This window comes from Triplophysa dalaica, chromosome 12 (assembly GCF_015846415.1).
Source record: "Triplophysa dalaica isolate WHDGS20190420 chromosome 12, ASM1584641v1, whole genome shotgun sequence".
In the NCBI taxonomy this organism is placed as follows: Eukaryota; Metazoa; Chordata; class Actinopteri; order Cypriniformes; family Nemacheilidae; genus Triplophysa; species Triplophysa dalaica.
The window spans coordinates 6,826,624-6,849,108 of NC_079553.1; the positions used below are offsets into that span (position 1 = coordinate 6,826,624).

A 22,485-nucleotide genomic window follows, 5' to 3' on the forward strand; every position below is an offset into this window, starting at 1 on the left:
TAATGACTCATGAAAAACAATAAACCCTTAAACAACTATGACTAAACATAAAACTGTCATTAACTGTTTAGGTAACTTCATACAGTATTAAGAATCAGGGACGTCTAAACATTTGCACTGAGCTATTTTTAGAAATTCTGTTATTGTTCTTTAGTGTGAACTTTATGTTAACATTTCTTTAGTGAAATAACTTGCTCAGGGCAGGACTAAATAAAAAATAAACCTTAATTTAAAAAATGTGCTTAAAGAAAAAAAATGTACTTAAATTTAAAGTACTGTGTAGAATTATACTAACACCTTGAATATCAAAACAGGTCTCATTACAGATTATAACTCATTACATTGTTTAAAATAGTGTAAATTAACTAAGAGAAATGATAATGTACAAGATTAGTGCATTATTTACCATGGTGTCATAAATTCTGTCCTCTACCCTGTGTACCTGATACAGTAAATTGCTACATTTGACCTAAATATTTGCTTATTTGTGAAGAAACTATGTTCATGTTTAACATGTTTTCCCATCTTCAACTACTATTAAGGGGATACTTCCCTACTGATTTCATAATTTACTCACCTTCGAGCTGTTCCTAATCTGTGTACATTTCCTTGTTCTGAAGAACACGGAGAAATATTTTCTGATGAATACTTTTAAGAATGGTACCCCCCATATTGACTGCCGTAGTAGGAAAAATTACTTCATCGTTTTTTGTTCTCTTTAACACAAAAGAAGACATGTCTAAGAATTTAGGACAGCAAACAGTTCTCGGGCACTTTTGACTGCCATTGTATTTTTTCAAATATTCTTATTTGTTATTTTATCAACCAATTTCTTAAAGTATTACCCTGGGATGTGTCTGGGAAGTTATCCTCATGAATTCACTCATTGAACAGGTCTTTACCAAGAGAAAAAAGGTTTACTTAAGTCCCCACCTACAATCATTTCAACACACAATTTATATTACATCAGCTTTAAAGATGAACTTAACAGTTAATTTGAACAAACAACATGAAAAGAGTGCACCCCATATAGTGATGATAATAAGGGAGTTTTCACATCGTGTTTAAGAACTCTGTTTAGGTCAATATCTATAAAATAAATAATACATTTAATTCAAAAGGCATCAACAAACACCCTCTAATAGAAAGATTACATGGTGATCCTTTATATTGTCATTATATGTAGTGTCACAACTTAAAAGAACATCAAGAAATTTGCCACCTCATGCCAGCAACAAACACATTTTGGGGCTTTTTTCTTTAATTGTTGATGGGATAAAGGGTTGACAGGAATCAAAATATGCATTAACATCAGTCAACCAACAACACACAAACCATTTTAACTGACATCTCTGACATTTCATTATTTTATATACTTTTTTCTTTTACAGAAGCTTTCAAGTTCAAGAGACTTCACTTACAAAGGGACCCTAAACTTTTGAATAGTAGTGTACTGTACAGTATATATTACATACGTATGGATTATTTGCAAATCCCTTTCACATTAATGCATTAAATCACATTCCAGTTCTAAGATCAAAATGCTAATATCTTTCTCATTGGCATTAAAAGAAAGTAAAACACATAACAATGAACTTTAAATAGTGTGATGAGATAAGAAATTAAATCATTTTAAAGCACTTCATGGTATCATGCATGTACATTTACAATTTTTGATTTGAAAGACACTTAACCAAATCGACTTTAACATTTTGTCAACACCCTAACCAGGTTTGGTAGTTTACCAGGCCATGTTACTAGGACATGTTTCTGGGCTGTTACTTTTTTCAGAGTAGTTTTGCTATGTAATGTGCAAATGCGATGGTCCTGATTTCGTTGAGTTCAAAGGCCAGTGCACTCTCCAAATACGTAAAGTCCTGTCCATCTCTGTCGAGGCTGTTGATGAGAAAAATCTGCAGTTCCTGCAGGTTTGCCCTCTGAAGTTCTCTGGTATACTGTGCCCGAAGCCCATCAAGTATTTCGCTCTCAGTACAGCATTGATCTCCTTGACCCTGTAGATGACAGTCGATTTTTGTCTGGACCAAAAGGAAACGCCTCCGTAACTCAATGACAGTTTTGGCTAGTTTTATATGCCGTGCTTCCTTCCAGTCTGATACGACAATGATGAAGAAGTCATGATTACGCAAATCTTGTTTCATCTCATACATTGAGGCCATGAATCCTTCTACGCCAGATATGTCCCAGAACCGGACACCTCTGTATTCAGAACTCACTGCTGGGTTGCCGATGAACTCTGATGCTGCACCATACATGTCTTTCTCAATTCTAGTTAAGGCATTTACAAGAGTAGATGTTCCAGACCCCGTCTCACCCAAAACTGCAACATCCAGCTGAAAGTGATTCAGGGCGTCCAAGACTGCTTTGACTTTCACAGCTCCAAAGCCTGTCTCTTTATACATACTGTGTAAGTTTGCAATATCTTCAGCTTGTATTTTTCCAGTGTTTTTGGCATGTAGTGTAGCATTCCTGCATGTAATAAAAAATGCAAAAACGTTTAATCTTTATTGAAAACTGTTTTTAACATGAATTTACATGCAGTTAAAAAACTTACCCTGCTGTAAACCAACGATGAAATATTTTGTCCAGGAAACTTACAAACAATTCAGCCCTAATTTGAGGAACCTCAGTCTTGAAAGTGTCCATGAGCTTCGGCATGTCATAATTCAATGGCTCGTGTGCTGAAACTAGGAACACGTGGCAGTCCAGGTTCTTCTCCTTCAAATACTTCTCACAGTCCTCTTTCATTTTATTCAATGCATTTTCTTCAGAGAAGTTACGTTTCCGTCTCTGGGACCGCATATCATTATCGATTTTGGTTCTGATAACATAAAACGGCTTCTTTTGTTGCGAAATTGTATCAACCAAAAGAATGTTGTTTTCTCTGACTCTCTCAGATATGACTACTATAAACATGTCATATATGTCAAGGTTCATTTCCTTTACATAACTATTTGAATTAAAGGTGGGTGTGCCCATGCCTGGAAGATCCCACAGTCTGAACTGGGGGACATTTGGATGCTGAAAATGAGTTGCTCTCATTGTGGTTTCCGTTACTCCGGTCTGAGCTGCCCCGACATCATCAGGATGCAGTCCTAGGAATACATTGATGAGAGAAGACTTTCCAGAACCAGACTCTCCAGTCACAGCGATATCTATCTTAAAACAGCCATATAGCTGCAAAAGCTTAGCAATCTTTTGCGCAATTTGTGCAGGGTTTTCAGCGGCAAACAGCTCCTTGATTTTCCCAATGCAATCTTCTGGAATTTTTTCTGGCTTGTTAAATCTATGAAGTAATGAGTAAAAATTAATAATCTCAAAAAAGAAAGAAAAAGTCTAGTGGTTCCATTATTTTCCACTACTGATTGTTTGGATCGGACACCTCAATAATGTACATGTGATGATAATGTCATTATGCCCTTCTTGTTTCTGTCTTGTCTGTAGAATGTTTATTGTGTTTTTGTTACATGTTTAGGACTTTGCATGTTCAGTTTAGTAAATGAACATCCAGAGTGAGGAAAAGGGCTCAGAAAATCACCCTGGACCTCTCACATCCAAGCCATCATCTCTTCACAATGCTGCCATCTGGTCGACGCTACAGATCACTGAGCACAAAAACAACCAGACACAAAAACAGCTTCTTCCCTCAGGCCATCTACCTCTTGAACAGTTAAATGTTGTTTACCCACCGTGCAATGAATAACTCATTCTGCTGTATAAAGCATATGCTTTTTACAATCAGTGGCGGTTTTAGGCACGGGCGAACCGGGCAGCCGCCCGGGGCGCCAAATTTTCACGACACGTGGGGGGCGGCAAAAGCACTTAATAATCTGAAAATAATCTGCGCCGCTAAACGGGTTTCCATTATCTATAATATAACTGTCTGTGTGGGGAATTGGCGAATTGCCGCCCCTGCTTGCTGAGAAGCGCAGAAGCTGTGTGAAAAGTGTAAAGGGGAGGGGCCGCGCCCGCGATGGACAGGTCACCTCTCCCAAATGGAGCGTACAAGGAGGGGGGATCCACTTAGTGGGCTAAAGTCAGTCACACCTTGACTTTCTTCCAAATAACGCACATTTCAATCATAATATTAAAGCACTAGCCTATATTTTCCATGATTTTTTTCTGAATTGTGTGTGTGAAATGGCTAATAAAAAAAGGAAATCCAAAACGATTATGTGGAGGTGAAGTGGTTTAGTCTTGACTTCTGGTCGTGAGTGACAGTGTTGGGGGGATGTGAAATGTGTTGATTGTCGAGTGCCAGATAAACACAGCGACAGCGATGGAGAGAAAAAAGTTTAAGCCGTCAGGTGCCCAATATAGGAAAAGAATTAAAAGTAGAAGAGGAGAAAAGAGCAAAAGATAAAGGTATGCACTACGTTCTCTCTGTATGATTACGGTGACGTTATCCATGTCATCAATGAAGGGCTAATGTTAATGGGTGGTAACGTTAACTCTGACGTTTGTTAGCCTTCTTGCTATGATGCTTGCTATGCTTATACAACAATAATTCGGTTTTATCTCAACAAACACGAGATCTAATTTCACCATAAGATTGTGCTTTGCAACAAAACTGTAACAAGTAAAGTTATTATTTATTTCCATCATTGGGGTTAATGTTGGGCCCTGTAATAAGCCAACGAAATTAACATATGTTTAGGAAGTTTCAAAGACGAACATTTGCTATAACTCTGTTGCGTGACAAACCATATAATTCGAGGCAGTAACCAAGGAGCTAATTGTTCCTCCCTTAGATTAGATTATTATAGCGTATAATGAGTCATGACAGACATTTGGCATGTAAGGGCATGTTTATGTAAATTTGCAATTCATAAGAGTTATACTGTAGCCTACTGTCTTTTGATGTCAATTTCAATTGCAATTCAATTGCAAATTCAGGGGCACTTCTAAAGTATTTTGGAGAATCCTCTGTCACTGGTCAGCCATCAAAAACCATCAGCCTCCTTGAACTTATCACTTTTATGCATGATAAGGATCTATCAGAGATCTACTCCAACTTTTGGACTGCTCTCAGGATTGCATTTACTCTGCCAGTCACTGTGGCTCAAGCAGAGAGAAGCTTTTCAAAACTAAAGTTGATCAAGTCGTACTTGAGCTCAACCATGTCTCAGGAACGGCTCACTGGCCTTGCAATCATCAGTATCAATCACTCAATAGGGCAGCAGATTTGTAATGACAATACAGTTGAATCTAATCTAATCTAATCTAATCTAAGATTTCGTAAAATGACATTATTGATGATTTTGCATCAAGGAAGGCCAGAAAGGTCAGGTTTTAGTTTGTGTTTTCTGTTAGTGCACTAGTGTAATAATTAGATTTGCTTTTGTGTGATGAAGGATTTGTGCTATTTAGAATATTTATTCTACATTTTATTTGTATATTATTCTTAATATTTTATATTGTTGTTGTTCTCCGCTCGTGTTACATCATGATTGTACATATGTTGTCACTTTTATGTACAAAGAGTATAATTAAGTTATTATAACTTATACTGATTTGTGCAGAATTGTGTTTTTAAAATGTTCTGTTGAAGGATTCGTGCAATTGAGAAATATAAGGTTCGTCTTACACTTATATAGCTATGGTAAAACATGGCTTTTTTTTCTCTCGGATGGGTGGGAGTATGTGGGGGGGCACCCAGAGGGGATCTCGCCCGGGGAGTGATTCAATGTAGAACCGCCACTGTTTACAATAGTCTAACTGTTTGGGATTTCTGACTCCGCTCGCAGCATCATAATCACATCACTACTAGAGCAAGCTCCTGATTGGTTAACGCGGCGCGAATTTTCGCCAAAGTTCATATTTTTCAACTCGATTCGCGTCATTCACGTCATTCGCGAGGAGGTCTATCGCGTCTTTGCATTGACTTAACATGTAAATCACTCGCTCTTAACGCGCCATTCGCGTTTGGTCTTAACACAACATTACGCTGAGAAACTCAATAGCAGCGAGTGCAGCACTGCGTTACGTCGTTGAATTTAGCAATCACACTCGTTCAAAATGTATCGCTTTTACTTGTCTATAATCTATCATTAGAAAAGCCAGTCAGTACGATATAAACATTAAATGTCGACAACACTTACCCAGCCATTGCACTGCCTTCGGTGCCAGTTTCAGTTTACACGGAAGCGAAAGCAGTTGACAGATTGAGACAGAGGCAGAAAGGAAGGAGGGGCGTTCATCTCATAACATGTATTTTTAGCTGTTATTATCACCTCTGCATCCATGATATCTGTTTATTTCATTAAATGTGAGAGGGTTTAGGGTCAATCAAATTTTTTACTTGGTGACAGATTTGCTACATACATGCAACATAGATAAATGTACAAACAAATATTAGGCTTCATAGACAGATTGCTCCGCAGTAGTTTTAGGCTTTAGACTTTATTTTAAGACACAATATTTGTCACCTAAAAAAGTGTTTAACTAACACATTTAAATGCAATTAGGTAAACCACACAGATTAAGTGGAACGGGTTGAAATTCAACATACAAGGAACATGTAATATAGGCTAAGGAGCACAGATTCTTCATATCTTTTTCCAGTGTACACCCTTAACAATATTGCTGATAGCTTTTAAAGCGAATGCACTTTGGTCCAGATAAACTACTTTATTGAGAATCCTGTGGATACCAAAAAAGCAAACACAGAACTGAGGCAAAAACCTATTGCTACAAAGTGCTTAAAAATATATGAAAGTAAAAAAAAAAAATTGGCCAGATTTCAGTCTGGACTTGTTGCAGAAAGTCTGTGTCAGTCTACAGATTTGATCAGTTAGTGTGTTTCAATCTGAAACTTTAAAAAAGTCTGCAAGTGTATGATGTATATTTAAAAAAAAATCTGTTCAGATTTGAAAGTCTGCAAGTGTATTCCAGCCATTGGTAACACATAAGATTGTGGGTTGATTCCCAGCGAACACACATAGTTATAAAATGTACATGTTATATCCTGAATGCATTATAAGTTGCTTCGAATAAAAGCATCTGTCAAATTCATAAATGCAAAATGCAAGATATTACAGGTATTCAACCACATATTTTCTTACTTCAATTCAATATAATGAAATCCCTGATGTCACCCCATTAAAGTTTAAATTTATTCAGTATCAGTAAATATTCAGTGAGCATAAGCAGATCATGTTTTCACACAGAATGCTGTCACATCTCTTATCTGAAAATGTCTCTATTTTATATTGTAAACATAAATCTCCCAAGGATTTTGATTAAAAAAAATTACACAAAGCCTTGCAATAACATAAAGGGCACACCCAGAGACCACAATTTGTCTAAAAAGATTTAAAAGAAAAATATAACTAATGTGCAGCTTTTCTTAATAAAATAGTATACATGAGGTAGAATATAAAAGATGTTACAATGTAAAAATTGTAAAATTGATGTAATTGAGTCAGTAAGAGCAGATTTGCCAATATGAGAAGCTCAACTGTGAACATACAGGCTAGATTTGTTCTGAATTTGGTGATTATTGAATCAGTTAACTCTTTTTTTACAGTCCAAAGTTCCTATTTTAGACAATTGCCGATATTATGCCTATTTTACACTATAAAAGACTATATCTGATGTCACGATGAAGAGTCACTTTCAGGTTTGTTGGTGAAACAGATGTTGAATCCTCCGCTCTGCTCTCAGCATCTTTATAATTATCCCTTCTTTTCTCGTACTTCCTCTTTTTAACACTTTCTGAGGGTCCTTCCCAGGTCACCCCACCTAAGAAAAACAAGGGAATTAACCAAGGAATGACGTGGCGTCTCGTTGATCTTGGTCATCAAGCTGTAACCCCGTGTAATAGCAACGCTTACCACTAGATGTCAGTATAACAAAAGCAACAGCAAGGTGTTTAGCTTTTCAGTGGATATCAAAACTAAACCGTTGTTCATTAAATGGATAAACTCGTATAAGTTCACAAAAGAATCGCAGTTATGATACTTACTATGTGTCCTCGACGTTAAAGACGAGGTTTCTCCAGAGAAGTCCTCACTTCTAAAGGTAAGTTTGAATGGGATTCAATCAAAAATATAAGCAATACTTTTAAGGCATTGATTTTCCATGCTTATATTAAGAGTGTCTGACACTTAATAACAACTATGTGGGTCTAAAGAGGATGTGCACTTCGAAAAGCACCTGATAATAAATGATAATTGTCATGTGATGATTGTTATGTGTACCTGTCTGCACTGGTTTGAATTGGCTGGAAACTGTGTTTGACTTTCTGGGAAAATAATAAAATAAGCCTCTTTGAGCAGAGCTGGACAGGTAATAATGTAAGAAATATACATTGCCATGGTTCCCACTATAATACGTGTTTAAACTGTGAACTATTATCCACTGAGGGCGCTGCCCAGTATTAATTATCAGTATTGTTTATAGCCACACCCACCAAGCTGGACAGGGCCATGTTCTGAGTGCCCATGTCCAAAGATTTAGAGCGTGGTTTGGGAGATGGACTGGGTGATACACACTGTTTTGGAGGTAGAGGAGGAGGTGAAAGGCTGGCGCCGGGAACTTTGTACTCTTCCTGTGATATCTGTTAATAATAAGAAAGAAGCACTGTGTAGTCTAGGGTTTATTCATGATAAATGCCATATTTCAGTTTATACAAATAATAATAATTCCAGGACATCCACACCAGGCGGTGTATAAGGAAAGCCCGGAGGATCATTAGTGACTCCGGCCACCCGTCCCACATACTGCTCTCTGCTCCCCTCAGGAAGACTGGAGCATCCGATACACACTAGCCAACTGAGGGATAGCTTTTTCCCTCTGGCTATCTGCCTAATGAACTGTCAGAACTAACACACCCTACACCCTACTGCCACTTCACGATATGCCACACACTGCACTTACGTCTAACACAGTTCAAACTGGACTACAAGTACACACTGCACTATAACAACAATCTATCCACTACCACTGAATATCATCCAATGCACATCCATGACATTAGTGTATCCAGTTTATGTATAATCTGCCGCACCTCACATATTATTGTGTTTACATAATGCAGAATGTGTGTATATGGTGTATAATGTGTATTGATAACTGTAAGGATGTCTAACAGTACACTGTGTACATAGTGTACCAAGTATATTTATGTGTGTATTGCACACTGTCATGTATGTAAATAGCACTGCCTATATGTGACCCTGTATCACAAAACCAGTCTTAAATAGAACGGGAAGATTTTTAGTAATCGCCAAAAATACATTATAGGGTAAAAAATTACTGATTTTTCTTTGTGCCTAAAATAATTAGGATATTAAGTAAAGATCATGTTCCATGAAGATATTTTATAAATTTCCTATTATAAATGTATAAAAACTTTCTTTATGTGAGTGGATGGCCTGCGACAGTGCTTCAGATTAACAACTTCAAAGGTGATTTTCTCAATATTTAGCTTTTTTTTCCTCAAATTCCCGCTTTGTAAACAGTTGTTGGTCCGCCAGATGGTGTCCTATACAGCAAACCATATATCAATAGAAAGCTTATTTCTTTCTGATGTAAAAATCTCAATTTCAAAAAATGTACCCTTAAGACTGTTTTTTTCGTCCAGGGATACATAAATTATTTCTGCACTTTCTGGAGCAAGCTCTCAAGAATTTCCCTCACCAAGGCACTTGTGCTGTGGCGATGTGACAATAAATGTGATTTGATTATAAGTGATTTGATAAAAAGCCTGGGATCGTTTTTTTGCAGAGGCTGTATAGATAGATATTTGCATTTTGCTATGAAATTCATGCGTTTTCAAATGTCGCCTTAGTGTCTTAACACGTTTAGATAGATTAATAAACAAAAATGTATACACATTAAACCTTATTTAACTTTTAATCAATACAAGAGGGCATAAAAAGTCTGCAGAATCCACCTTTTTCATGCAAGCCAGTTTTTTCATCACCAGCTCTACGTCCTCATGATCCTCCTCTTCCTCCTCTTCCTCCTCCTCCTCCTCCCTTGATCCCTCGCTTCTGTCTCTCGCTGGCAGGTAGGGCTCAATGAGGATAGACTCCGTGCCTCTGATGTCACAGCGGCAGTAGGGGCATGAGTGTCCGTCAGACTTCTGTTAATGAGAGTGGATGTCACCAATTTTATCACGTCATAAACTACGTCACAAGATACGAGGGGCTGTGGTGTATTGTGAATTTAGTCACACAGTGTATATAGTCATGTTTATTAAATACCATAAAATCATTAAATACCATGGGTTCTATAGAGAATATATAGTCCCTGAAATGAATCGTGATTGTGGCCGTGGTTGTGCGCAGTTACTATCAATAGTAGCTCAGGGAGGTCACAGCTATGCAGAAATTTACATTTTAAATTCACATACGATAATTGCAATAGCTAACGGACAGGGCAACTACTACTTTATCGCCTAAGGGCATGGCACATCCTGCCACAATGCTTACGTCTTCTGACGGTTTAGCAGTTAGCATTTTTATTTGTAAGATGTGGCAGATTGTCTCCAAATGGTGTCAAGTGTGACTTAAGGTGGAAAAATAGCCTCACATATCAACTGATCAAACTCAGGCAGGAAGCTTGGGCCAGAATGTGAGATCACGCAGCCTCAAACTGTGGCAAACAGTACTTTACCCAAAATGCTGGCTCACCACTGTGTGAATGTTTGGGGAAAGTTCAACCACATCATTTTGTCATGTAAATTCTATTTTAAATATGTTTCAACTATGTATTTTTGACCAACAAGGCAAAGCTCAATCATGTAATGTGTACTGTTTATTTTCCTGTGGGTTTTTCGGTGTAACCTCACCATCATACAAAGTAGATCTAATGTTTTGAGCACAATAAGAATACGAAGAAGAATATACCTGCCATCCAGTCAGGCAGGGCTGGCAAAGCAGATGTCCACAGGGCTGAATGCGCGTGTCTTTGTCTCGTTCTGTGCAGATTTTGCATAGCTGAAAGGTGCTGCCAATCTCGCAGTATAACTCGTACTGTTCCTGAAGAGAGAACAGATAAACGATCGATGCTGAGAAAAAGAGGTCAAATTGCATAAAGGGGAAAAAAACATTGTGCATTTAAAAGAACGGTGTAAACCAGAGATAACATTTGCACCCATAATACCCATAATCTCCATGTTTTTATTCCAAGTTTTGTTTTTGTTGCAAAATAAACCCCAAAAGAGTAATAATCAACAGTGAATATTTTCGATAGACGTTATATGAATGCGTGTTCTGGTTTTATGATTATAAATTGTTACCTCTGTTACATTGACTCGACTCTTTTGAGTTGGACTGCACAGGCTGGTAAGGTCAGGGTTCACATCACGCCCATCAGGGTATAAGTAGCTAAGAATAAGTATTTTAAAAATATGTCAATATTATAATGACACTTATGATTTCATAGTATTTTCCTTTTAAACTACAGATTATGAACTCACCAGCCTTCCCTGAACCCTTTGATGAGTGCTTGAAACAAAGGTGTGTTCTGAGGAATGGTTTGCAGAATGTTGCCATCATTGGTCACGTGACCTATCGCCCACTGACCCATTTGTGTGCAACTGAGACGAAAGATGTAGCTGTGAACGCACATAAAGATAGAAACAAGAGAAACTGAACCATACAGTATACGTTTTTAAGTTCACAAAAATAAGACTGACAGAGATCTGTTTAGAGATGTGGTTTCCAAATGTCATGCCTACATAACATTTTATATAAGACCTCATATCTGCAGGTTTTTCTTCATTCACACCAATCGTCTTTCTGGGTGTCTTACCTGCCAGGACGATGTCTGTAGTGCTCTAGTCGAGCCTTGACTTGGTCGTATGTGAGAAATGCCATGTATCCAGGATGAGTTACTGCTAGGTGATTCCAGTTCCTTATCAAAGTTGACCAGGGCTAAATGCAGTATGCACACCAGAAATTATGTTACTTTATATTGGGAATGATCCCAACATGGCATTGCTTTGAATGTATATATACAGGCTCAAAAGTTTACACACCCCTTGCAGAATCTGGAAAAAGCTGAAACATTTGGAATTTTTGAAAATTGACGTTTATTTTACAAACGTTACTTAACTAAAGACATGTTAACATAAAGTTCACACTCAGGCAAAATAACAGAAAATGGTTTTGGTGTAAAAAATATATATATATTTTTCCTGAAAAACATGTATGTTTGTTTGAAAAAATAAGATGTATAAATGAAACTATAACAATATACACCAAAACATTTTCAGAGGTTTACACCCATCTGACTTTAAATGAATGGTGTTGACTTTGTGGGCAGCACTGAATGTTTCTATCTATTGTAATAGTTGTGTATGAGTCTCTTGATTGTCCTCAACGTAAAAAGAGGAATCTTGACATCATACAGTTACTGCTGGACATGAGTCAAATATCCAGAAATCTTGAAAAAGCAAAGATTGTGGAGGACCTGGGTGATTGTTTTGAAGATCAGTGGACAGTCTTATGACTCATGACAAACAAGAAACCCTTAAAGAACTATGACTAAACATTAAAACAGTCATTGATTGTTTAGGTAACATCATACAGTATTAAGAATCAGGGGCGTCTAAACTTTTGCACTGAGCTATTTTTTTGAAATTCTGTTATTGTTCTTTAGTGTGAACTTTATGTTAACATTTCTTTAGTGAAATAACTTTTTCAGGGCAGGACTAAATTAAAAATAAACCTTAATTTTCAAAAATCCTCTTATTTTTCCAAATGTTTCCGCGTTTTCCAGATTATGCAAGTGTATGTAAACTTTTAAGCACAATTTAAATTACCCTTTAGGATACCTGAAAAAGCCTGGTGAAAATATCAAACTCAAAAACCGATATGTGATCGTTACAAGTGAGATCAACTGTGGACTTCAAAGCCATAGCCTCCATCCCCTCTTCAAAGTAGTGAACCCTTTTAAGATGCAGTTTAAAAACATTCCATTCCACTATACACCTGAGAGAGAGAGAGAGAGAGAGAGAGAGAGAGAGAGACTTCATAGAGTTCAATTCTTCAAAGCTAGTTAGTAAACGTTTCCATATTTATTTTTGACTTACTTGTGTCCAAAGGCCTTCCTCCAGAAATCTTTCGCCTCTGTCTTGGTAACTCTAAAGGTATCACCCTGAAAACGCCCTCCAGGAAACATTGATCGCAGCTCAAACAACATGTGGCTGAACAGGAGTGACAGCTTAGTAAGGTTTCTCCTAAAAGAAATAATGCACCAATAATACCACAATACCAATAATGTTACATTTTTCTTTCCACTTACTTACACACAGTCAAGTTCAAGAGATCCAGTGTGCATAAAAAATATTCATTTTAATGCTCAAGAAGGAAACAAAGCAAATGACAACAGTACTTGAAAGTAATTGAAACCTGCACTTCCAAAACACCAAAGTAAAGCTTCTGAATTAATTTTAATTTAAATTATAGTTTGTATTTCTATGTGAATATAACGTGGGCAACATCCTGTGCACAGGAAAGCTGTGGTGTTTTTTGCTGATTTGTGCATATTATGCACAATTGTTTGTGGATGTGTGAAACAGAATTATATCAACAAACAAATGCACCATATTCTGACATGCATTAACACACATAACACAGAATTGGACAAAGCACAATGCACACAAACTACAAGCAGGAAGTAGCACTTTGATGCATCCTGTCCTGGGTCTTGTGGCGCGGTTGACAGAATTTTTCCATTACTAATTGGTAAAAGAAGTTGCCGTGGTAACAGCAGCATCTTCAACAGCAAGCCACAGAATGGATTTCTGTAATCTATTATACCAGTAATGCCCCAAATCTGCAAACTGGGTTTATTGAACTGAAAACCTTTCAATATAAAGCATTGTTTAGGTCATAAAAATTACCAGTGTTTAAACTATAAAACACTGAAGTAATAATTTTTGAAGATCGAAGTAATCGACTTTGTGATTCTGGTTACTGTAATAATGTCTAAAATAGTTAGCTTTGTGTATTCATAAACTCTCCTTATAATATTCTTAGACAACCCGATTGAAACCTAGTAACTTGTTATAGCACTTCTCGTATTATTGCATTCCTATGTTGAATCGCTTAACAGTTAGTTGCTTTGGCGTCTGCTAGATGCCTAAATCTATTTGTACATGCGAGACATCTTTTAGTGGCTGTTGGCTGCAGAGTTTTTCCATTCTATTATTACTTTTCTTCTACTTTTGTCACTGTCTGAAGGCTAGTAGTAGCTATGCCACAAACCCTTCATTTTGTCGTCTTACTTTTATCTGTGCTGCGGACGGAAAGTACACTGCTTCTGTGGCCTGAAGTTTCCTTTTGTCACGTTTCTAATTTTCCACCACACATTGACACCATCCTGTCCATTAACCCAAATCCTGAGCTAAATTTACCCACATAAATGTATGTACTGTGTTAAGTTTGTGTCATTATTTCTTACTTTGTAATAAATAACTGGTCACAGTTTACATAATGATGAATTGTGTTTCATCTAGGGCAGTGTGTAAGCTGATCATACGAGATGTGAAGAGAAGATATTAGTACTTAAAGTTACTCAAACTAACAAAATTAATAGATGACTTAACATGAATTTTATACAAAAGTGTTGATTAGATTGCTTCCTCTCTTTCTCTGTCAATACGTAAATTTTAAATAGGGACATATCTGTATCGGACGATAAATGGTCATTTTTTAATGTTATCTTTTCCGGCGATATATTATAGAACATAAATCATAAATAATTTGCTCTGGTTAAACTTCTTCAGCTGCGTACTGTTCACAGTTAAAATACAGCACAGTACTATCTTTCTGTCGTGATCATTAACTTTCTGCTGTTTGCAAAACATTGTTTATGTAGGTACTGTAAGTAGATACAGTCTTGAGACCTATTAGACATGTGGCTGGGTTGCTCTGAAAGAACGTCTATAATTTGTTTGTTAAATAAAAAATATACCAGAAAACTTTGAAGGTTAAAGAATCTTTAACTATAGTGCAAAGTAGGCTCGGTATACGATTTTCAGGTGAAAGAGAGAACTTATGGTTACATTGTTTCCTGCAGTGTATGTTTTCAAATAAAACAACTAACTACTTTTTGTCTTTCGTTTCAGTCTTATGGAACTTGATATAATTATTTAGATAGTGTATATCGGCCAAATATATCGGTTATCGGCTTCAAATGTTTGATCTTGTAATTGGGAGAAAAATAACTAAAACATAAAGTTTAGTTGCTGGCCTGCACTGCTTGATGGAATTTTCCTCTATTTCCATGATAATGGCACGCTGTAAACATTGGTCATTAGTATGCACATCAGACCAGGGAACGTGGTTGAGCTGGACAATGAGGGCTTAAGGGGCACGTCTATCTCTGGTTGGTTAAGATTTAAAATATATTTTTCTACCGAGGTTGTGGTGATGGTATCGGGATAAAGCGTTTTTTTTCTTCTGCAAACCGATGCAAATTCTCAAGACGTTGCAAATTACCTTCATTATATACTGTATGTTCAAAGGGACATTTCGCCCAAAACTGTAAATTCTGTCATCATTTATTCACCTTCGAGTTGTTCTTAATCGGTACAAATTTCTTTGTTCCGATGAGCACAGAGAAAGATATTTGGAAGAATGTTTGCAACCAAACTTTTCTTGGCCACCATTGACTACCATAGTAGGAAAAATGAAAATGGAAAATGCCCCAGAACTGTTTGCTTTGCCACTTTATTCAAAATATCTTCTTTTGCATTCAACAGAACAAAAAATGTATAAAGCATTTTTTTAATATGGTAGTCAATGGTGACTTAGAACTGTTTGGTTACAGATTTAGAGTTAGGGGTAGTTCCATTAGGCTTTCATCTCAGCTTTACAGTCTGTTTAAAATGAGAATAAAATGTCAAGAATCATACACTCTTGATTTGCTCTTTATTACATGAAAGTGTATTATGGCATAAAGTGTATTGGGAAAAAGATGGCTGACTCTATTTTAGAAAGCATGTTGACCCCTAGATTGTTCTAACCTTACATTAAACGGGTCGTTTAACATTCATTGATTGTGTCTGTGATTGCAAATGGACGACCTTGCAGCTGGTTTTCTAATGGACATACAATTGTACGCAATTCGGTTTAACATTATTGTTTAAGAAAAAAATTATGTTAAATTAAAAGGAAAAATAAATTTGGAGCTAATGGTCAGAAAAATGGTCAGGTCAAAGTGTCTGAATAATCTGGTCCCAAGTGTCTTTCAATTTTACTAGCAGTCCACTGTTTTTGGCTATAATATGTCACTGCATACTTTTTTCTATCCTCACTTACGTAAATGAACTACATTGTCCTGTACCCACTGATAAAAAAACATCAAAAATGATATCTGGTGTCTGAATAATTTATGGTTTGACTACATGATTATATTTGTAAATATGATTTAAATAACCTTGTCCGGCTACATCATACATTTAACAACCCAGTTTGCTTGCATTATTGAAAAGTGTAAAACATAAACATAAAACATATTATTCCAATATGACGCGCTCATACTAAAAAAGCTTCCAAACACTAACAGGATTCATATATTTTTTTTATCATTTAGCTTGTTTGGTTTCAGCACTGTAATTATCTTTAAACCAATCCTGATCAATTCTAATATGTCAAGTAATGGAATCTTCTAAATACATAGTGTATACAAATTTTTCGTACACAACTTTGGGCTCATTTTACCTGAAGCTCGAAGAATCTTCAAACATCTTCTCTCTTGCATTCTTAAACAGTAGCAAAGCTCTCTCCGCCTTGTCCACCAAGTGTTTAATATGGATCCTCAGATATTCGCCCTCGTCCCCTCGTGGCACGGCCATCACGGTTCCCCTGTAGGGAGCCCATATTTCTATTAGGAGGCTTGCGGTCTCCGACATAAGCTCAGGGAGGTACGGTGGGCTATTTTTAAGACCCAGCCTCGGGTCAGTGGAGAGTTTATGCAGTTTGTCCAGTCTCTTGATAGCTTTATTCAAGAGTTTACGGTCAGCGCTGGTTGGGCACTGGGACATAGAGTGAGAAGATTCAGGAATTAAGGTTCGGCTTACGGCCCCTGAATTTCTAGCCATTGCCATCATTGAAGCTCAGTCAGTGTGTAAACAGGCCTCATGTATCCAGTGGGTCACACGTGGAGTGTTTTCTGCTCCCCTTAATGCGCAGACATGCGCCTGAATCAACGGTCCTTTTAGATGGTATTGATGTCACTCATTTCCTTCACACATTTACAGAAGTGTTGGTCATGCTGATGTCTTCTTATGCGCTTGAATACATGAATGACTAGATATCCGTTTTTATCAGAGATGCCATGAATTGATGAAAGCACTTTGAAGCAATTACCTATTTAACAGTCAGATGCAATAACAAATGAATACTTTGTTTCTCCATTATTCTTCGAAGTAAGATCTATTTTTATGTAGAATGATTCTTGTGAAACCCCTTCCACAGTAACCCATTGGCCTTTTATGACTGGCTATATAGAGTTTAGAGAGCATGTTCAATAATTTGAATAATTACCTGTCGAAAAATCTTGTTTAGTCAATGTTAAGGTCCACAGGTAAGATCAGCTGCTATAAATCGATGCCAAACTTTTGTCCCCATTGTTACTCTGATACGTTCCACAAGTTGCAGAGCGTTGCGATACATTCTTCAACATGCAGAACAAGAAAAGAAAAAGTATGCTAATCCAAACACAAAAGCAACCCTTTACAATAATTACGTAGCTTGGTTCCATGTGTCTTCAAAAAATGTGTATCTCAAAAAAAGTTATCTTGTAATAAAAAACATATTTTGCGTTGTCCATTACAAATATGATATGAAGGGAACATGCAGTAACATCACATAGAAAGTTTGAAAGTACTTGAAATACCAACAGCCCGGTCCCACGATCTCTCAACTCATTCTGACACTCAGTGCTCTTTCTCAGCCATTATCTCTCCCTTCCATATGTTTTCTGTCACTCGGTGTGATTGTATCTCTTGTGTCCTAAATTTTGAAGAAGCACTCACACTACGTTGGTTAAGGACAGGAACTGCAGACTTGCAGATATTCTCTCTCGTTTTCTTTGATCAGTTTCCGGGTAGGTAAGAGGCAGACAAACAGGTTTGTTTTCTTTGTAGTTAGCAGTCAGAGAGTGAGCGAGTTGGGACGCTGTTCGAATAGGGGGGTATTGGGCCGACCATGTGTAAACAACTTCCTGATTACGTAACAAAAGACTATAGAAAGGGGAGCGAGAGAGTAAGAAAGAGAGTGCAGTAGAGTTGTTTTTTAGCTAAATTAAAAATGGTATTATACTTTACCATATTAATATTAGTATTAATTGATATTTAACAGTTTTCTGTTTGAATGCATAATTAATGTGTATTGAATTTTTATAAATAATATTATATTGTTATAATGTCTTCAGGATAGTTTAAAGCAGGGGTCTTCAACGTATTTCGGGGCAAGGACCCCTTAGATGAGAGATGAATGGAGCAGGGACCCCTTTATACTAAATGTGTAAATGGAGCTATTTAAACAACCCTATTTTCACAGCAATATTATGTCAAGACTTTACATAAGCACTATTATGTTATTGTTGCACAACGGCTAAACACATTTCTGTGTATATGTTTTATATAGATTGCTTGCTATTTTAAGGGTTTTGTAGCATCAAACTTTTTTATTTTACTGTGAGATGGATAATTAAACATTTATTTGAATCTTAGTTTTTATTAAGGCTTCAATGAGATGACTGACCCTGGTTATTGGCACAAAGACTAGTGGAGGTGAGTGGTTGTCTATGGATGCGAAAGAAGTACAGTTTTAACGCATTCTGATGTAAAATTAGTCCGTTTTAATAGTGTCATTATTTCTTTCGCTTCTCTGTGTATTGCAGACACACCGATATTTTATCATTCTGATCTCCGTTGTCTTTCTCGTGGATCAGCATTGTCTCGGCTGTTACATGAGAGCATCATATCAGACTTTAATTTAGAGCAACATGATGCAACCAGTCCGCGTTATTTTCGGGGCAACCTGTTTTAGAGCGCGTTTCATTGATTTTAAACACGTAACGTCACGATAGTTCAGTCAGAGTTTACAATGCAGAAGCGGTGTGGTGTCATTTGGCTGTCAAATTAGCGCTTTACAGTTTTAACCAATTTGAAATGAAGTTCAGAAACATATGAGAATGTATTTTATTTGCACACAACTCCTTTCATGCGTACTTTTATCGGAAGGGAGACATTGAATGCACTGATTCTTATCTACCGACTTTGCAACCCGGTCTCATCAATTGCGTATAAATAACACGCCATTGCATTATCGCGTAATGCGTACGTCAAAGTTCGACGTTGCGTGCATATGATATGATGCATGTGTAACGTTTCTTCCATTGCTTGCTTCCGCTGCCTGAATTGATGTTTTTGTCCGCACGCACGCAGGATCAAATTGGAATGCGCGGGAGCGTCAATGATTACGCGCGGCCGCGCACGTTCGCAGGTTAAAGAGAACATTGGTTGTTATATTTCTGTACCCATGCTTTACATTTTTTTTTTACAATGAAAGACCCCTGGTTTAAAGAATAGCTCAAAATTAAAATAAGAGAAAAAAGGCACAACGACATGGGATTTTGGTGGGTTAATAAACACATGTGGTGCACGCGTAAAATATGTGTTTTTGGAATATTTTGGTGTGAATTCCCATGTGAAACCCATGGGATACCATATATATATATATATATATATTAGTGGTGGGCATAGATTAATTTTTTTAATCTAGATTAATCTAGATTAATTCCAAAATTAATCTAGATTAATCTAGATTAAAATGGCTCATTTGAATTCTGCCGAAGGCATTCAGAATATGTGTGCTACCCAAATAATGACTAAAAGTAAGTCTTTGAGAACGGGTTTCTCAAGCCAGGTGGCGCATTAGACCAGGGGCTCATCTCCTGTTTCCAAAATGCATCACAAACTGCTTGAGAAAGCTGTTCTACTATGATAATTGGTGATGAAAATTAAATTATGTTCAATAAGATGAACTTGCGTTTACTTCCGCATTAGCTAAGGGATGATTTCCGTTTAGGTGGTACTTGAGACTGGAAGAGCTCCTACAGTACATTTACATTTAGTCATTTAGCAGACGCTTTTGTCCAAAGCGATTTACAAAGAGTGAGGGAGCAACAAGCGATATGTCATACAGGAGCCATAATACATTAGATCTCAATACAAAGTTACTGGTTTCAACTAAAGTTAGACCACTACCTGTTGAGAGAAAGTGTTTTTTTTTAAACCAATTCCGCATTGCACAAGGTGCAAACAACGTTAGTCTTGTCGATGTTCCTATTGGGAAGCTTCTTAAAAATTAATATTCCCTGAAGCAAACCCGGCGGCTTCATAGCTGCATCCATGTTAGCACGTCACGTTTGATGCGGTAATTTCACAGTAACGTTATGTTGTGTTCAGACCAAACGCGAATGGCGCCTCAAGCGCGAGTGATTTATATGAAAAGAGCCAATAGACCTACTTGCTGCGCGAATCGCGCGAATGAAGCCCTGGTTATGAGATGATGAGGCTGCGCTAAGGACGCGAATGAAGCCCTGGTTATGAGATGATGAGGCGGCGAGAATGAAGCCCTGGTTATGAGATGATGAGGCTGCTTCTGCTTACGCGAATGACGCGAATCACGCGAGTTGAAAAATCTCGTTCTCGCCCCGTACAGTGCAGTTAAGCGGGTATACATCCGCGCTAAAATATCAAGGTGAAAGTCATCATAGCTTGCGTAGTATAGACCCAGCTCACAACCCAACTTTGAGAATAGATTAACGGCGACATTTTTTTTAACGCGCGATAATAGTCTCACTGCGTTAACGCCGTTAACGCCGTTAACGGCCCACCACTAATATATATATATATATATGTATGATATTTCTCCACATGTGATGACATGTTCTTCCCATGTTGCACATGTCATCCCATGGGTTTTACATGAGATTCACACAAATATGATCCAAAAACACACATTCTCATGTGTTTTTTGCACATTGTAAAAACATGTTGCCTACATGTAATCACATGCGAAAAACATGTGAATTTCATGTGTCTTTAACACGAACTCTTTAAGGCAATTTAAATAACATAAATGAATAAAGATTAATTCCAAAATCAGCTTGACTGTTTGGTGAATGTCTGTCTAAATAAGATGCAAAGAGTCTATATTAAAAAGTTCAGAAGTGTGATTTTGTTTCAAATCACCAGAGGGCGCTGGTGCTACTGTTTTGAAAGCCTTTTCATCCTCTTGGCCATGAGAAAAGAAAACATCCGCAGGCAGCTCTCAGTGTTCTGGTATATAGGGATAGCTCACCCCAAATCATAATTTACTCACCCTCAAGTTGTTCCAAACCTGTGTAAATTACTTTGTTCTGTTAGACTCAAATGAAGATATTTGAAAAAACGTTAGCAATGTTCAGTTCTGGGACATCATTGACTAACATAATAAATGATGAACAGAGCAAACTTAAGTTATAGAGGTGTGAACAACGTTAGGGTGAGTAAATCCCTTTGATATACACAGTACAGTCTGTAGCGTCGATAATTTCTGGATGTCTATTCACATTTCATTTTAATAAGAATAGATTCAATCAGAAATTATAAGTTTATAATGTTTCACAGGAAAGTGTTGGCTATAATAAAGTAGCTTTACTATTCATTGATGTCAGTTTCAGACACAAAATCCAAGTTATCACATAATCACTTTTAACTTTATTGTTCTACAATGTCCTCATTTGTATATCCATATAGTTTATATGTACATATGGTTAAATCGTATTTATCTTTATTTCAACGTCTACTGTCAGTGTTTAATGTTATTTGTATGCACCAAGGGTCTGAGAGTAACGCAATTTCGATTCTCTGTATGTATGTACTGTACATGTGGAAGAATTGACAATAAAGCACACTTGACTTGACTTGACTGATCTTGTTTCTTTGCAGTATTTGAGATCTAAAAATACATTCTGTTATTTAGACCTGTTTCTCCAGTGTTCATTTTCTGAATGGCAAAAATAAACAAAATGTGTATTCTATATGTGGGAGAAATATGGTTGGTAGTTCATGAATGAAATAAAAATTATAATTTTACCTAAATAGAAAAGTCATAAAAACCGAAAATCATTTTGAAATGGTCTCTTTGCCACGACTGCATATATTTTTCACTTTTGGTCACTAAACACCATGCAGACCAAATGCCTCTTTGCTATTAAAAACGGTATAATATTCTACGTTTTGCATTTCAAACCTTTTAATTTGCATGTGAACTATAATGATGATATTGTATTACATCAACTGACCCCAAACTCTTCATGGTGTTTTAGGGACTTTAAACGCCAATTACTTTTTTCCGTTTGCACCCATATGATGAAGGAAAGTCCCAAACTGGCCCAGGTAACTTCAACCCCCTGGTGAGAGGCGGAATTGATGCTTGTGGGTGTAGGTAG

At 37.0% G+C, this 22,485-nt stretch overlaps 2 protein-coding genes across 11 annotated transcripts; both read right to left on the reverse strand.

The window, feature by feature from the left end:
* Positions 1-939: 939 nt before the first annotated feature.
* irgq1 (immunity-related GTPase family, q1) lies at positions 940-6,188 on the reverse strand. Its single transcript, XM_056761979.1, has 3 exons — positions 6,120-6,188; positions 2,573-3,304; positions 940-2,487 (listed from the first exon to the last, which is right to left on the reverse strand). Exons 1-3 carry the CDS (start codon positions 6,125-6,127, stop codon positions 1,788-1,790), a joined length of 1,440 nt encoding a protein of 479 aa, XP_056617957.1. The 5' UTR covers positions 6,128-6,188; the 3' UTR covers positions 940-1,787.
* A 171-nt stretch (positions 6,189-6,359) lies between these two features.
* On the reverse strand, positions 6,360-18,482 carry cblc (Cbl proto-oncogene C, E3 ubiquitin protein ligase). 10 transcript variants are annotated; one of them, XM_056761972.1, is made up of 14 exons: positions 18,017-18,481; positions 17,526-17,655; positions 16,701-17,348; positions 13,064-13,210; positions 12,806-12,962; positions 11,782-11,903; positions 11,447-11,584; positions 11,267-11,354; positions 10,875-11,006; positions 9,917-10,108; positions 8,432-8,578; positions 8,220-8,263; positions 7,985-8,034; positions 6,361-7,761 (listed from the first exon to the last, which is right to left on the reverse strand). In XM_056761972.1, exons 3-14 carry the CDS (start codon positions 17,087-17,089, stop codon positions 7,595-7,597), a joined length of 1,773 nt encoding a protein of 590 aa, XP_056617950.1. In that variant the 5' UTR covers positions 17,090-17,348; positions 17,526-17,655; positions 18,017-18,481; the 3' UTR covers positions 6,361-7,594. The 10 variants fall into 10 exon arrangements, with proteins under 10 accessions (XP_056617952.1, XP_056617950.1, XP_056617949.1 ...); XM_056761971.1 differs by having other exon boundaries at positions 17,882-18,481; XM_056761970.1 differs by having other exon boundaries at positions 17,878-18,481.
* Between the last annotated feature and the right edge of the window lie 4,003 nt (positions 18,483-22,485).